Source organism: Zalophus californianus, chromosome 16 (genome assembly GCF_009762305.2).
Source record: "Zalophus californianus isolate mZalCal1 chromosome 16, mZalCal1.pri.v2, whole genome shotgun sequence".
Classification (NCBI taxonomy): Eukaryota; Metazoa; Chordata; class Mammalia; order Carnivora; family Otariidae; genus Zalophus; species Zalophus californianus.
In genome coordinates, this window is record NC_045610.1 from 14,719,655 (window position 1) to 14,734,738 (window position 15,084).

General features: G+C 48.8%; 1 protein-coding gene across 9 annotated transcripts in view; it reads right to left on the reverse strand.

Annotated features, from left to right (window-relative positions):
- Positions 1 to 14,777, reverse strand: part of SGSM2 (small G protein signaling modulator 2) — a 40,858-nt gene extending 26,081 nt beyond the window's left edge. The window contains exons 1-2 of one of the 9 annotated variants that reach the window (XM_027624862.2): positions 14,389 to 14,766; positions 10,466 to 10,541 (exon numbers count right to left, since the gene is read on the reverse strand). In XM_027624862.2, coding sequence (XP_027480663.1) covers positions 10,466 to 10,541; positions 14,389 to 14,445 — 133 coding nt within the window. In that variant the 5' untranslated portion in view covers positions 14,446 to 14,766. Of the gene's footprint in view, positions 1 to 10,465; positions 10,542 to 14,388 lie in introns of all 9 variants that reach the window. The other 8 variants (XM_027624857.2, XM_027624858.2, XM_027624855.2 and 5 more) reach the window with 8 other exon arrangements.
- Between the last annotated feature and the right edge of the window lie 307 nt (positions 14,778 to 15,084).

Consider the following 15,084-nt stretch of genomic DNA (forward strand, 5'->3'; position numbering starts at 1 on the left):
ACCTTCCCCAGGAGATTGCAAATGCAGCCAGGCTGGGGAGCCTGGGAATGGTGGGTAGTAGTGCTCCCATCCCGCCTGGCCTCCCCCACACTCTCAGGCAGCCTCTGAGCACAGGCATTAGGGTTCTCTGGGGTGAGCAGAGGCATCCCTCAGCAATTATGGCAAGTAGAGAATATCGAGAGAAGCCCAAGCATCATGCCCAGTACCCTCCTGCTCACCCCATGGCCCCTAAGTTCCTTCTGTGAAATGCAGGCAAGGTGCCAGGCAATGTCTGGGGAAGGAGAAATCACTCTCAACTCTTTACCTTCCAAGCAACGTAAACGACCATCTATGCCAGGTATTCTTAACCCAGTTCCAAGGGCTTCTTGGCCAGTGACTGTTCAAACTATACTTGTCCCTCCCCATTCCCACAGGGTTGCCTGCCCCTCCATCCTCCGAAAGTCAGCACATGCAATGAAAAATATTGCGTGCAACATGTAGAGAAAATAGTAATAACAATAACACTAACAATAATTGAGAACTACTATCCTAAGAGGAAAATCATTGGTGTGCTCCAGCATGCTAACCTGAGTGTTTTTCTGGATAAAGTATCTATGATTTTTAGCTCCTAAAAGGGGTACTTGATCCCCAAAAGCTTTAGAATCCTTGCTCTAAGACTTTTGGGTTGAGCTGAACCACAGACAGTGGTCAAAACTCAGAGGTGCAAGTATAAAGACTCTCCCTGCCCCACAATGTACAGTGAACACCACTCAGAACTCAGTTGCAGCGCCATCAGCAATGAGGTCCAATTCTCTCGCTGCCCTGGCTCCCCAGGGAGGGCCTCTCACAGACTGTCAAGCACCCCTTCCCAGGAGAAACCATCCAGAGGTCCATGCCTTGCCTTTCCTGACCGAACCAGAGCACCAAGCAGAACTCCAGCACCTCATTCTGCTTTCTGCCCCAGACTGCCACCATGACCCCTCCCCAGGGTAGAGGGCTGTGGCAGAAGATGGTCATCATGGCTTAAGCACCAAGCCAACCCAACCCATCCTCCTTCTACTTTTTTTTTAAGATTTTATTTATTTATTTGTCCGAGAGAGACAGAAAGAGAGAGAGAGAGAGAGAGAGAGAGGAAGAGCACAAGCAGGGAGAGCGGCAGGCAGAGGGAGAAGCAGGCTCCTCACTGAGCAAAGAGCCTGACGTGGGACTCGATCCCAGGACCCCGGGATCATGACCTGAGCCGAAGGCAGATGCTTAACCGACTGAGCCACCCAGGCGCCCCACCCATCCTCCTTCTAAGTGAAGGCTCAGGAACCCCTGTTCCACTAGGTCCCGGTACCACCTACAGCAATCCTGGATCCACCAGAAGAGGGATGAGACATCCCTGACATCATCTAGCTCGTTTCATATGGGACAAATGTGTACTAATTAATACAAATCAACACTATTTTTGGTCATTGGTTGTACTGGAAAGGTTTGCGTGAATAAAGAGAAACAAAACAGAGAAACAGACATGGTTCGATAAGCATAACCCTCTCACTCCTCACCTTGGTCTTCCAGTAGAACTTTGGAGCTATGGTGCCAGATGAGCCCATGGTACCCTCTCTACTCTGTCATCCCATCCCACTGACAAGAAGGCTCAGGGAACTATAAGAACCTTGCTGTGGACATCTCTCCCAAAAGGCGTGGCACCATCTTCCCAGGGAAAAGCTTGGAATGATAGGCCAAGACTAGCCCTGGAACTTTCCTTCACCAGCCTCTGATGTCCCAATAAGATCTATTAAAAGTTACGGGGTTTAACAAATGCTAAATGGGCTGGAGGCCACAAGTGCTAACGGAAGCCTCTAGGGCCCCTCCCACAAATCCTTACACACTGATTTAACGATTCCAAGGAGTCCAGTTTAGAATAGAGAAGACATTGGTAGACAGAGATGGAAGGGACCCGGGAAGTTACTAAATCTTCTCAGACCTCGCTGTGGGGAGAGCTGACTGGCACCATGCACCACTCCTGCGGGGCAGTGTGACACTATCCATCAGTAGTGCAAATAACCTCTAACCTAGTAACCCCTCTTCTGAGAACCTAGTCCACAGATATACCTGCAAGAGACTGGAAACTATCCTCACGTCCATCAATGGGGACAGGTTAAGTAAATATGGTATATTCACACACTAGCTCTGAAAACGAGGGAGGATGCTTCCTAGGAACTAACAATGAAAAGTTTCCTAAAGCAAGATGCAGGGCAGAATGATTGCATACCTTTTCATTACAAAAGGGGTGTGTACGGGGGAAACAGAGAATATAATTTCTTTTACTAGGATAAAAAATTCTGGAAGGATGCATAAGAAGCAAAAGTGGCAGCGGTTACCTGGGTGGAAATGGGTAAGTAGAGGGAAAGTGGGATGTGAATGGAGCTCAGTAAAGGAGTAAACTTTACACCGTATACCTTCTGTACAGTTTTGATTTATGAACCAGGTAATATATTATCAAATCAGAATAATAATTATAATAAACAGGTGACCATTCCAACCCAGATACCACGATTCTATTGTGAGATGATGCTAGAAACTTTCTCTAGCCTGGAGGTGAATCAAAACTCACAAAACCCAGAAAAGCTGGGTCTGTCCATGGGCACCCAGCCCTTCACCAGCTCCCTCAGCAATCCCTCCCAACTGGCTTGGTTCCCCACCCCCACAAGAGCACCAGGGCTCTGCTTAGCTTAGCCACAGGTGATCTGAGCTAGGCAAGGACCAGAGAAAATTCAGTGGGCTGGGACAAGCTACAGTATCTCCAGGGCCCATAAGAATGGACTAAAACGATGGTTGCCCAGGACATGCAGCAGTGGTTAGAAGGGTCCTCCATCAGCCCAGGGAGCTTCAGCAACAACCCTGGCTCTCACATACATACCTGTTTTCAAATTGTGCTCAGCAGCCAAGGGGCCTGGTAATAGAGGGATCCACTGAATGGCCTTTGGAGAACTAGGCCAGTTGGTTGAGACACAGGGACACTGCATCCAGAGTCAGCACAGCCTGACATGAAGGCTAAGCCCAAGGCTCTGAGCCAAGAAGGGATGGTAACGGGAAGAGCAGGAGTGGCAAGTAACTGCTGCTCCCCCACCTCTGCTGGCTGCCATCTGTGCAACGGGGGAGTTGGGTGGTTGTAGTTTCCATAGAGAATCCAAGTGAGGAAAGTGAGGGGTGGAGCAGTCAGCCACAGGTGGCTGGTTTGGATCCTGGAGTTTTTGAGGATACTACTTAGAGCAGAATTTTTATTTTTTTTATTTTTATTATTATTAAAAATATTTTATTTATTTATTTGAGAGAGAGTGTGCGCATGAGCAGGGGGTAGGGGCAGACTCCCCGCTGAGCAGGGAGCCGGATGCCGGGCTCAATCCCAGGACCCCAGGGTCATGACCCCGAGCTGAAGGCAGATGCTTAACCGACTGAGCCACCCAGGCGCCCCTTAAAAAATATTTTTAAAGTAATCCCTATGCTCAACGTGGGGCTCAAACTCACGACCCCAAGATCAAGAGGCGCATGTTCCAAGGACTGAGCTAGCCGGGTGCTCCGAGCAGAATTTTTAAAAGCAGAATGGCTTGGATGCAGCAGCCTCTCTGGAGTTAAAGGAGTGGGTGGGATGGGCAGCCTTTTTTTTAAGGCGGAACTTCCTCCAACTGCCAATGGGAGAAATCAATATTTTGTCTGTAGCAGATGAAGTGGGAAGAGCAAAGGGGAGAGGGCAGGCCTCCCCCACCTCTGTCCTCCCCACGTCCCTGGCTGGCTATTTCCACCCAGGATCTACAGCAGCTGCTTCGACCCGGAACGAGCATTTCTATGGTAACTAGAGTATATTTTCTGTCCGCCAGCCCTAGTGACGCTGACTGCTTCAGCTTTCAGAGGCAGTCAGCCTGGTTCAGTGCCCTAAGACAAGAAAGCAACTCTCCCATTCAGACTTTCTTCGTGAGGAGAAAGCACTGCCCTGATAATCCAGACCCCAGCAGGTGAGGAAAATGAAATTCCTCCCACATACATCTATCTTCTTCACCCCGATGGAGATGCAGGGCAGAATCTGCATGTACAGCACTCACAATGGCTTTCCAGGGAACTGGGCCAGTGCTGGCCTCGCTCAGCTCAGCGAGGACCCACTGTCTCCCAGAGTATCTCTGAACACCCCGAGTCCACTGTTCGGTGACCTGAGCCATGTCTCCACAAGGGCCAACTGCTCCGCAATGCCCCACACCTCAGGGCTCCTCTCCTAGGTAGGCCACACAGGTGGACCCATCCTTGGGTAGCAAGGGCTTTGGAGCAAGACGGATATGGATTCAAACTCTGGCTCCTTTCCCTACTCGCTACTGACTTTGTGCAAACCACTAAATCTCTCTGAGCTTCAGCTGCAATGAGGGAAAGGAACAGGTCCCATCTCCATAGGTTTTTGAGTGACTACAAGCAATAGGCTATGCAGAAGTGCAAAAGGCTCCTTTATTACTTCTCAAGCACCCTGAAGGTGATCATTAGCATTGGCGTCTTTCCTCCCTGCACCTCAGGCCCAGCCCCTGCCTTTTTCCTGTCCCTACAGATGGTCTGTGTGCTCCTCTCTAAGGCACCCTGTCTACCTACACACTGGGTTTCAGCCCCTTTCACCTCTCAAGAACATCATTCCAGCAAACACCACTTCTCTTCCCTGTATCTTTAATGTTTCCCCATTAGGTTCTTCCCATTTGTACATAAACATTCTATAACTTATCCAACTTAAAAACAAAAACAAAAACAAAAACAAAAACAAACCCCCCCACCACCACTACCACCTCCCTTGGCCCTATATCCCCATTCAGGTACTGAACCATTTAGCTGCTCCCCTTCATGTAAAATTTCTCAGGAGAGTCGTCTATACTCACTGTATCTCTTCCTCCTCCTTTAAAAAAAAAACAAAAAAACTTCACTATGGAAAATTCCAAATATATACAAAAGTAAAGAGGATGACAGAATGAACACCATGTACCCATCACCTAACTCAAGCAATGGACAGGTGGGTCATGACCCATCTTGTTTCAACTATACCACCTCCAACCACTTTTTCACTTATCCCCAGGTTATTTTGAAGCAAATTTTAGATATCATATATTTCTATCTATGACTACTTCAGTAGATATCTGTAAAAGAGATACATAAAAAAAGAGATACATAATACCTTTACAAAGTTATTAAAAAAGAGATACATAAAAGATACATAATACCTTGATTGCACCTACAAAATTAATAAAAATTTCTTAATATTATTGAGTTCCTGGAGTTCAAATTTCTCTAATTGTTTAGATGCTCCAAACTCTCAGAAACATGGATTCTCGGATGAAATCCTGGAGCAGGTTCTAGAAGGCTTGATGGGGAAGGTTATAGGATCACTTTTTTTTTTTAATTCCAATGTAATTAACATGCAGTGTTATATTAGTTTCAGATGTAAAACCTACCGACCCAACAGTTCTATATATTATTCAGTGCCCACCATGGTAAATGTCCTCTTAATCCCCTTCACTTATTTCACCCATCTCCCCACCCTGTAGGATCACTCTGAAGAACAAAGTAGAAAGTTGCTGGTGGTGGTGATGATGATAACGGCAACATTTACTGAGCACCTACTGTGTACCTGGCTCCATGCTGTGTGCTTTACCTGTGTCACTCCGTTGGTCCTCACATCAACATTCTGGGGTAGGTTCAGAGCTGCTGAGTAACTGGCCATGGTCACACATTTAGTGTGTGACCACCACCACAGGCCCACAGCCTCGTCCCAGTGCAGGGTGAGAGGAGTCACTTCCCCACAGGGGCCTTCCTTCCTACTCTGATTTTTTGCAGGTGAAAGGCAGAAGCCAGATACCCTGAGAATGAGCTGTTCATTCAGTATGGGTGGGAAGAAGAGAGAAGGAATCCCTTTCACAGACTAAAAACTGCCTGGAGTCTGAATCTCAGCATGTGCTGAAAGAGCTCTGCTGCAATGTCTCAGGTGAGAGGCGATCCTTCCAGAGCATTTGCTTCTCTCCCAGCTCATTAGCATCTCCTCACCATTCCCCAGAGGAGCTCACCACAGCCGACCTTCCAGTCTAATGAAAGCTGCTTAGCAACGGGGAGCGGGTCGTTAATAAAGCCCTGCTGCTCTTCCCAGCTCCACAGACTCCACCCCTGTCTCCCATCACAGCCCATCTTCAGCCCGAAGCAACAATCCGCAGATTGAGGATGTGCGCAGGGAGAGCTGGGACCCCGGTGACTGAGGGGCAGGGCTGACCTGGGCCTGGGTCCTGCCCCCAATGCCTTGCGTGGGGAGCAGAAGAGACATTATGAGTCTGAGAACCTGCTGCGCCAGGCCAGCTCTGTAAACCTGTTTTACCCAGCAAAGGTTACAATCCAAAGTCGGTGCCCAATCAGAGCAGAGCACACAGAAATACTGTGAAGGCAGCCACACCTAGCCATGAGCCCGAGGAAGGGCAGGTCCAGAGAAATGGCGGCTTCTCCAGTGCTCAAGGGTTGATGCCTGAATTACCTTAGATCCCCGACGGGAAGAGAGTAAAGTGTCCTTTTTAAGCATCGTACACTATTATTAGAAACGCAGAGTTCAAAGGCGAAATCTGGGACAGTTTGGTGTTTAACCTAACCTTGAGTTGCCCAAAAGCAAAAGTTAAAAGCACCATGGGTCACCTGGCTGGCTCAACAGGAGGAGACTCTTGATCTTGCGGATGTGAGTTTAAGCCCTACGTGGGGTACTTATCAAATAAATAAAACTTAAAAAAAGTTAAAAGCGCCTTGCCCTTGGGGTAGGAGGTGGCAGGAGACATCAGCTTACATCTGGGGATTTAAGAAGCCGCAGGAAAAACAAGGTGCATTAATTTGATTCAACAGGAGGTCTTTATATTAAACATTTCAAAGACCATTTTATGAAATGAAATGCAAACTTGACAAGCCTTTTTAAGATAAAAAAGTGAGATATCAGAGACTCCTTTCCTGCAGTGGTAGGTTTGGGCCTACTCCGCGAGCCCCAGCCTCTGGCTGCGGGCCTGATGCTGACAGCCATGCTGTGTGGTTGGAGAACAGCACACAGAGAAGCCCTCCCCACTGCCAGCCAGGGCTTGCCAGCAAAGCTTCCTCACAAGGTTTCCACCTACAGGGGCCTGACCAGCTTCTGGACAAACAGGTTTAGGAACAACCACAGCACACACACAAGAAACACACACTCTAACCAGTCCTGGGAGTCTGCCTCCTCCCGTGGGTAGTAGAAAAAGGGGTCTGGCACAACTTTCCTGGGTTTGCCCAGGGTCAGAGCTCACAGCACTCACAATGGCTTTCCAGGGAACTGGGCCAGTGCTGGCCTGGGATTCTTCAGTTCCATTTCTAAGGCTCTCCAGGAAGAGTCTGTTTCCAGTTCAAGTATCTCTAGTCTAAGGAAGCTGAGAGCAGCTCATCTTGCCCAGGCCCTGCCCTCCCCTGCCAATAACAGAGGGGCCCAGGGCCCCAGTGCTCTCCAAGGCTCTAGGGAATGTGGCCACTCCGTGGTTAATCCAACCTCCACAGCTTTTGCTCTGCTCAGATCTCTCAGTACCTTCTCTGCACTCCAGTTCCTCCCAGAACAAAGTTGAATTCTGGATGTGGTTGGGACAACAGCAGGACCCAGTATAAGACTGGATCTACTTCAGACTAGAAATGCATTTCTGAGCATTTGCCCAGGGGTGAAGGAGACTGGCACATCAAAATCTTCAAAAAACCAAAGGGGTGCAGTTTTCCATCAATACATCTCTATTCTTTCCTCTACCTCCTCCCAAAAATCCCCGATTATGATTCTATTGTATGATGCATGTAAATGGCTTGCAGTCAGGAAAAAAGTTTGATAGTCACTGCTTTAAACATACCTTATTTTGAGCCCAAATTGGGATTTACCTCAACACTGAATACCAATTTTGACAAAGCCCAAGGATTCCTTTTTCCATGGGCTTGACTTAGCTTTATACTGTTGGCAACCCCTCCTGCTAACATTCCCCTCAGTGACAGCACTGAGCCCAAGACAGGGGCAGCAAAACTGGCAGAGGCTTGGAGATGCCTTTTGTTTGGCCCACACATTTTTTAAAAATGGGAATTTTGGGGTGCCTGGGTGGCTCAGTCCATTAAGCATCCAACTCTTGATCTCAGGGTCACGAGTTCAAGTCCTGTATTGTGCCCCATGCGCCGACTTAGAATAAATAAAAAAACAAATACATAATGGGAATTAGTTGTCAACCTTTGAAAATTGGGAAATTTCATATAAAAGCCCAGACTTATGGCTTCTCCTAAAATAAAACAAAGGCCATGGCAAGGCTGGGCTGGCATTCCTGCAGGAGCTGAATGGTGGTAAAGCAATACTCAGTTCACCCCAGTCCCCACCACCACTGCCTGCAGACTCACACCCAGACAGCTTCTTATGTGGACCGTTCTAGTCTGATTGTGGTCATTTAAGTTTGCACTGGCAGACCTAAGGCACCTTCCTGAGATCCAGCAGAACCCTGGAGACTTGGGTCTATTTCACAGACCCCTGTTCTGTTTCAGCAACTACAACTGGCTGAAAGTAGAAGCATCATTCCTTTTGAGGGTAGTATCTCTGCCTGCTAGAAAGAGCCCTGGGCTTCCAGGCAGGAGACAAAAGTGAAAGCTCCACGGCTTCCTGGGGGCCCCTGGACTGATCAGAGGAGAGCTGACAGTTTGCTCATCCTAATTGGCCTGAATGTGGGATACCCACAACTCTTGTCCCTGCCTCTCTTTCCCCTATTCCCCCTTGGCCACCCACATGTGGTGCCCATGCACAAGCTGTTTGTGCTATTTTATTCTGTTTTCTGTATGTGTTTTATGTGGTCTGGATGAGGAATTAAGCCACGCATAACTGGGCCACCAGCAGAGCCCTTCTGGTGACAACGACAGATAGTGGCTGATGTCAAGGGGCACACAACACAAGTGGGAAGGAGTAGAGTTCTAATATTCTTCGAAGCCACTTATTGCAGACTACCATGCTTCTCCCCTAACGTAGGTTCTGCCTTGAGATTAGATTGCTCCTTGTAACTCTGGGAATCATAACATCTCAAAGAATTGGGAAACTTACCCAAAAGGAAGATGGTGGGAACTCAAATCCTGCACACCTAGTTTCAGCCTCAACATCCAAAGAAGGAAAGACAGACATTGCCTGAGCTCTTACAGTGCTAGAAATGCTCACATGCATCATCTCAATCCCCACAAAAATTCCTTGAGATAGGAATCCGTCCTCTTTTTAGGGGAGCAAACTAAGGGTGACAGAAGTTAAGAAACTTGTCCAAGATGACGTAAATAAGCAGAGCACCAGGATTCACGTGAATCCTTAGTCTGTCACTCAGGCTCTGCTCACAGGCCATCTCTCCCCAGCTGCTCTCCCTCATCTCTCTGCTTTATTTTTCTTCATACCTTTATTACAGGATATATTTATGTGTACATTTGGTTTTCTCTCTCCCCACAAAATGTAAGCCCTTGGGGGCAGAGACTCTATCTTGTTACTGCTGTTTCCCTATCCGGAGAACAGGATCTGGCTTGTGGCAGACCCTCAGCATTTGTTGCTAGATTGATGGTGGGCAGCTCTATCTGCCACACCACGGTACTGTCAAACAGTGCTCTTTCCCTTACTCACTCCTTTCGTTCCTTCCTCTCAAGAAATACACAACCTCCCTTCCACAAATCCCGAACACCAATCTCAGAGGCCAAGGAAAACAACATAGAGATGGCAAGCTGCCCCCTCAGAAAGGGAGCTGAAAGGAAGATTGAATTCCTGGAAACCCAAGAAAACTCTATTGTATGTAGAGACAGGCTTGCCGCTGCAAAGGCAAAAGTCTTCACAGTGAGGAGGAAGGGATGCTTCATTACGGACTTTTTCCCTTGTAAGGCAGGAGGGCTTTTGGCTTTCCCTCCTATCGTAGCCCATGTTGTTTTGCACCCAATCCAGTGCTTGGAGAGCTGGGATGCCAGAGCAACACAGGTGGGATTAATTAGAAAGTAGATGTGGCACAGAAAGCACCCAAAACTACAAACCCTTCCCCCAAAGTTAAAGTAAAAATAAACCAGAGCAGTGATTCCCAAACCAGAATTACCTAGGTCAGTGGTTCTCAAGGTGTGGTCCCTGGACCAGCAGCAGCAGAACCATCTGTCAGAAATGCAAATTCTCAGGCCTACCCCAGACCTACCAGAATCAGAAATTCCAGGGCTGGGACTCAGGAATCCGTCTTTGAACAAGCTCTTTCGGTGACTCTGATGCACACAAAGGATCAAAGGAACTAGATATACGTAGATCCTTGGGCCCTGGAGATCCTGATTCAGGACCAGGCTCAGGGAGATCTCAAATGTTTCAAGAGTTGGATTCTAACCATATTTGAAAACTACTAAACCTGAGGAGTGTTCTTTCCTCGGCCTAGGACAGTGTCTGCAGTTCTAAACCCACTTCCCGCAGCCCCCAGTCACTCACCACACAGAGCAATGATGTGGCTGCTATCCTCATGCACAAACTTCCTGGTGACAGCCTCCTCCATGATTTGCTTCACCTGTGGACAAACAGGCAGCATCTTATTTATTTTTCCGATCAAAGGCCTGTGGGCAAGTAAACGGTTTGGCCCTGCTCTCCTGGTCTGGATTCAGACACTTGCAAAATAGAGAGTAAATAGGGATAGGAGGGGTGGGGAAGCAAAGCGTTTCCTTGGAAAGGCAACCAGGAAGAGAGATGTCATAAATCCACCAAGCAATCAGTGCAGATGGTTCAGTCCAGGAGGAAGTACCCCACTGTGGAGAAGGGGAGGATGCCATTTACTCATCTGTACTTAGCTGGAGAAGGGCTTCTGGGCAGGCACACTGTCCTTTAGGGACAAACTAGCTCACTACAGGGTATAGACAAACAGCCTGCCCCTCATTTACTCCCTCTTCTCCAAGGTTAGGGTTCATGCAGGCCTCAGAGACACTCTCCACATGCTTGCAAGCCCAGCCTTCTTTCTGTCTCAATAAAATCCTGATGTTTTGGGTTCCTACCTGGATATAAAAGCTTCCAAATACCTTGTAAGATGAGCAGTCACATCTTTCTTTAAGAAAGCACTTTTAAAAAAACTACATGCATACAAAACTTTTTTATTGGATAGTAAAACTATAGAGAAAAGTATATATCATAATTATACAACTTGATGAATTTTCACAAGTTGAACACACCTGTCAAACCAAGACAGATGAAGAAACAGAACATGTGACCAGCACCCTCAAGCACCCACCACTGTCATACTTCCTTTCAGTCACTACTCCCTTCAAGGATTCCTGCTATCCTGACTTCTTATATCATAGAGTCGTTTTGTGGGTTTTTATACTTTTTATAGATGAAATCAGTGTGTAGTGTTTTGTGACTGGGTTTCCTTATTTATTTATTTATTTTTAAGATTTTATTTATTTATTTGAGAGAGAGAGAGAGAGCATGAGAGGGGAGAGGGTCAGAGGGAGAAGCAGACTCCCCACTGAGCGGGGAGCCCAATGTGGGACTCGATCCTGGGACTCCAGGATCATGACCTGAGCTGAAGGCAGTCGCTTAACCAATTGAGCCACCCAGGTGCCCTCCTTTTTTTTTTTTTAAAAGATTTTATTTATTTATTTGACAGAGAGAAACACAGCGAGAGAGGGAACACAAGCAGGGGGAGTGGGAGAGGGAGAAGCAGGCTTTCTGCTGAGCAGGGAGCCCGATGCGGGGCTCGATCCCAGGACCCTGGGATCATGACCTGAGCCGAAAAGGCAGATGCATAACCGACTGAGCCACCCAGGTGCCCCTGTGATTGGGTTTCTTTTGCTCTCTGGTATGATTGTAAGATGTGTTCATGTTGTATGTAGCTGTGGATCGTTCATTCTCTATTGTGTTAACATAGCGCAATTGACTGGCATTTGGGTAGTTTCCAATTTGGAGCTGTCATGAATAGCGCTACTGTGAACATTACAGATATGTTTTTTAGTGAACATAGGTGCTCATTTCCTTGGATTTATATTTCTAGACAAGGAATTTCTGATACCTATATTCCACTTTACTAGATTTTGCCAAATAGCTCTCCAAAGTGGTTATAAATTTACACTCCCATTAGCAATGTATGAGGTTCTAGTTGCTCTCAACACTTAAGCCAAGCATTTTTGATGTCCTGGGGGAACCTGCCAAGAGACAGATAGTAATACTGGAGATTAGAGGGACGGATTACCTCAACCCCAGCATAAAATCTTACAGATAAACTAAGCTCTAGGTAGTGTGTGGTTGACATTCTTTGGACAACACATGCAGTGTTCTGATGCTGCCTTGTTCCCAAGGCCCTAGGACTGTACAGTTTGGAAAATGGTAAAGCTTCTAAAGCCCGGGGAGGAGGGAGGAAGGACCTGGAGGCTTCTCTCTATTGGAAACTGCTCATGATTAGCAGTTAGAGGGAAATCAGATTGATCCTGCACTCTAAACTTTCTTCCCAAGGGGTGTTTTTATTAAACAGAGCATAAAGTCACAGCTCAAAGACCTACAGGCATCTGAAACAGGTGGGTAGGGCAGATCTGGGGGCTAGAAGGGCCTATAGATGACTCTAGAATTATACCAGAGGTTTTGTGTTGAAAGACCAGCCTTGCCTAAAATTATCCCCAGTTTCTACTCATAGAAGAGGAAAAGATATGTTTCTCTCTAAATCAAGTGCTGAAGAGAGAAAGGAGCTAAGAATTGAGAGAAGGTTAGACTTTGTCAGGTAATATACATAGCTGTGACATATTTTGGACATTTCTCACAATTGTTTAGTAATCATTCTTGGAGTAGTATAAAGAGCCTTCTAAGTATTGAAAAAAGAATCACGGTCTTCTAAGAAATCTTTCCTATATCACCCATCAACCCTAAATTTGGATCACACCAACAATCCTAGCACATCTGTCCATAGTTTAGGTATGGCTACTTTTTTTGTTCTTGTTTATACTGTTCATATGAGTCTCTGTCACTAGATTGCTTGTTTCCTTAGGATAACCTGAGACTTGGGATTTCACTTTTCCTTGGGAGACCAGGGCTGGGGTTTAAATGCCGATTTGATAATACTCCTGGCCTAAAATACTTTCTTGGCCACTTCACAGGAAAGTCACAACGGAGTTCTCACACACAGCTGGAAAGGTGATGGCTTCAACTTCTTCTTTGCCAGCAAGAGGGAAGGGAACAAATAAATGTTAGGGCACAGTAGCCAGGCCATAGTTAATGTAAGAGAACCATCCAGAGCCTTCCAGAAGTTTAAGAACCCAGAGTCTTCTCCAATCCTGAAACTCCAGGAAGGGGTAAAGGAACCAATATGGTAAACTTTTATATATGAAGTACATATCCTTCTTTCAGAAATGAAGAAATTAAGACTCAGAGAGGTTAAGTAACTCATTCAAGTCGCACAGAGCTAGGTTCATAGTATTCCAAGGTTATGAATGCCCACCATCTTGCAGTCTCCAAGATATTTACCAAACATTCATTGAATGCCTACTGTGTGCCAGGTCCTGAATACAGAACAGTGGACACAACAGACGGTTTCCTGCCCTCATGGAGATTGCACATCTGGTAAAAGACAGCCACAAAGGTAGGTGCGGAGTTCATGGTTCCAGAGGCCTAATCCATTCTAATCCACGCTGCAGTTTGAGCTCTCCAGCTCTCATACTCTCTGAGTCATTCATATGGGTACACCCCCACACACAATGAAATTGAAATGGGCTTTAGGGCAGGACCAAGGAAAAGGACATTAGTAGAGGGGAGGACTCCCGTCTTCCTGACATTTGGGTTGAGGGTTCCCTCAAACGGGGAAAAAAAATCTTAGTCTTAAAAACCATTCTCAAGCCGCCTCCCCCGTGGTTTCTGGGTAGGAACGTGGGCGTGGAGTGAGAAGCAGTGAGGTGTGCGACGAACCCCCCCGAAGCCGAAGCCGCGACTCGGTTCCCAGAGGGATCCCTGAATTGGGTGTAGGGCAAACCCAAGCTAAGCCCCCAAACCACCGGTTTAGCCTTGTCTGAGGCCTCGCGGGGCCCCGCCCCCTCCCCAGGAGGCGCGGGCAATGAATGGGCAGCACCACCTCTCCAGAAATCGCCGCCACCCCTTCCCCGACCTTGGTCTCCCAGGGCTGTTGCCGTCATAGGGTGGGGAACTGCGGGATCGCGGAGCAAACAAGCGCCGGAGGGCCGGCCTGGCCCCTGGGACCGAGGGGTGCTGTTCCCACATCCGGGAGGGAGGCGGGAGCCGCAGCCAGTCCAGGACCCCGCCCCCGCCAGGCCCAGGGCCGTGAGCTCCCGCGCCCTGAGAGGGGGAGGGCGGACCTTTTCGAGCCCCCCCAGTCCCGGGCCCGCGGGCACGGACGCGAGCCCCGGGGGTCCTTGCCCCGACTTTACCTCCTTTTTCACGTTCCACAGCAGTTTCTCTTTGACTGCGTCCTCCGCGCTGCCCATGGTGCGGCGGGTGGCAGGGAGGCGTCGCCGAGCTGCGCCCCCAAGCCCCCCGCGCTCCCTAGCCGCCTCTGCGCCTCTCAGCTCAGCGCCCCACGCGCAAGGCGGAGCCCCCGCCCGCTGCGCTCCCCGCCCGCCGCCGCCGCCGCCGCAGCCACTGCCCGGTGCTGGGCTCCGCAGCCATCTTCCGAGCCCCGCACAGACGTCAGGCGGCTGGCCCGGCCCCTTCCCACAGCTGGGGGCGGGGGGTGCGCTCTGCAACCGGGAGGGGAGGGGGAGGGGTCGGGGCGGGGGGAGCCTGCGCGCGCCTGGAGGTGGCGGGCCCCCCCCCCGGGCGCGCGCCTCGCGTGCCGCTGTCATGGCAACGCGCAGGCTCCCGCCCCGAGGGTGCGAACCCGCATTGTGAGCGCCCGCAGCCAGTTTCGCGCAGCGCTGCGCGGAGTGGTTGGCGCGCCCTGGACCCCACGGCTGAGGGAAAGTTGCTCACATCGGAGCTGGCCTCAACCCAGCTAGACGCTCCTTGATTTCTACTCGCTCGTTTTCCCGACGGGAAGGGCCGGGGTCCCTCGCACCTCGAGTATGGCTACGGGGAAGCCAGCGTTATTCTCCTGGCTGAAAGGCCAGAGCTCCCTCGTTCCTCTA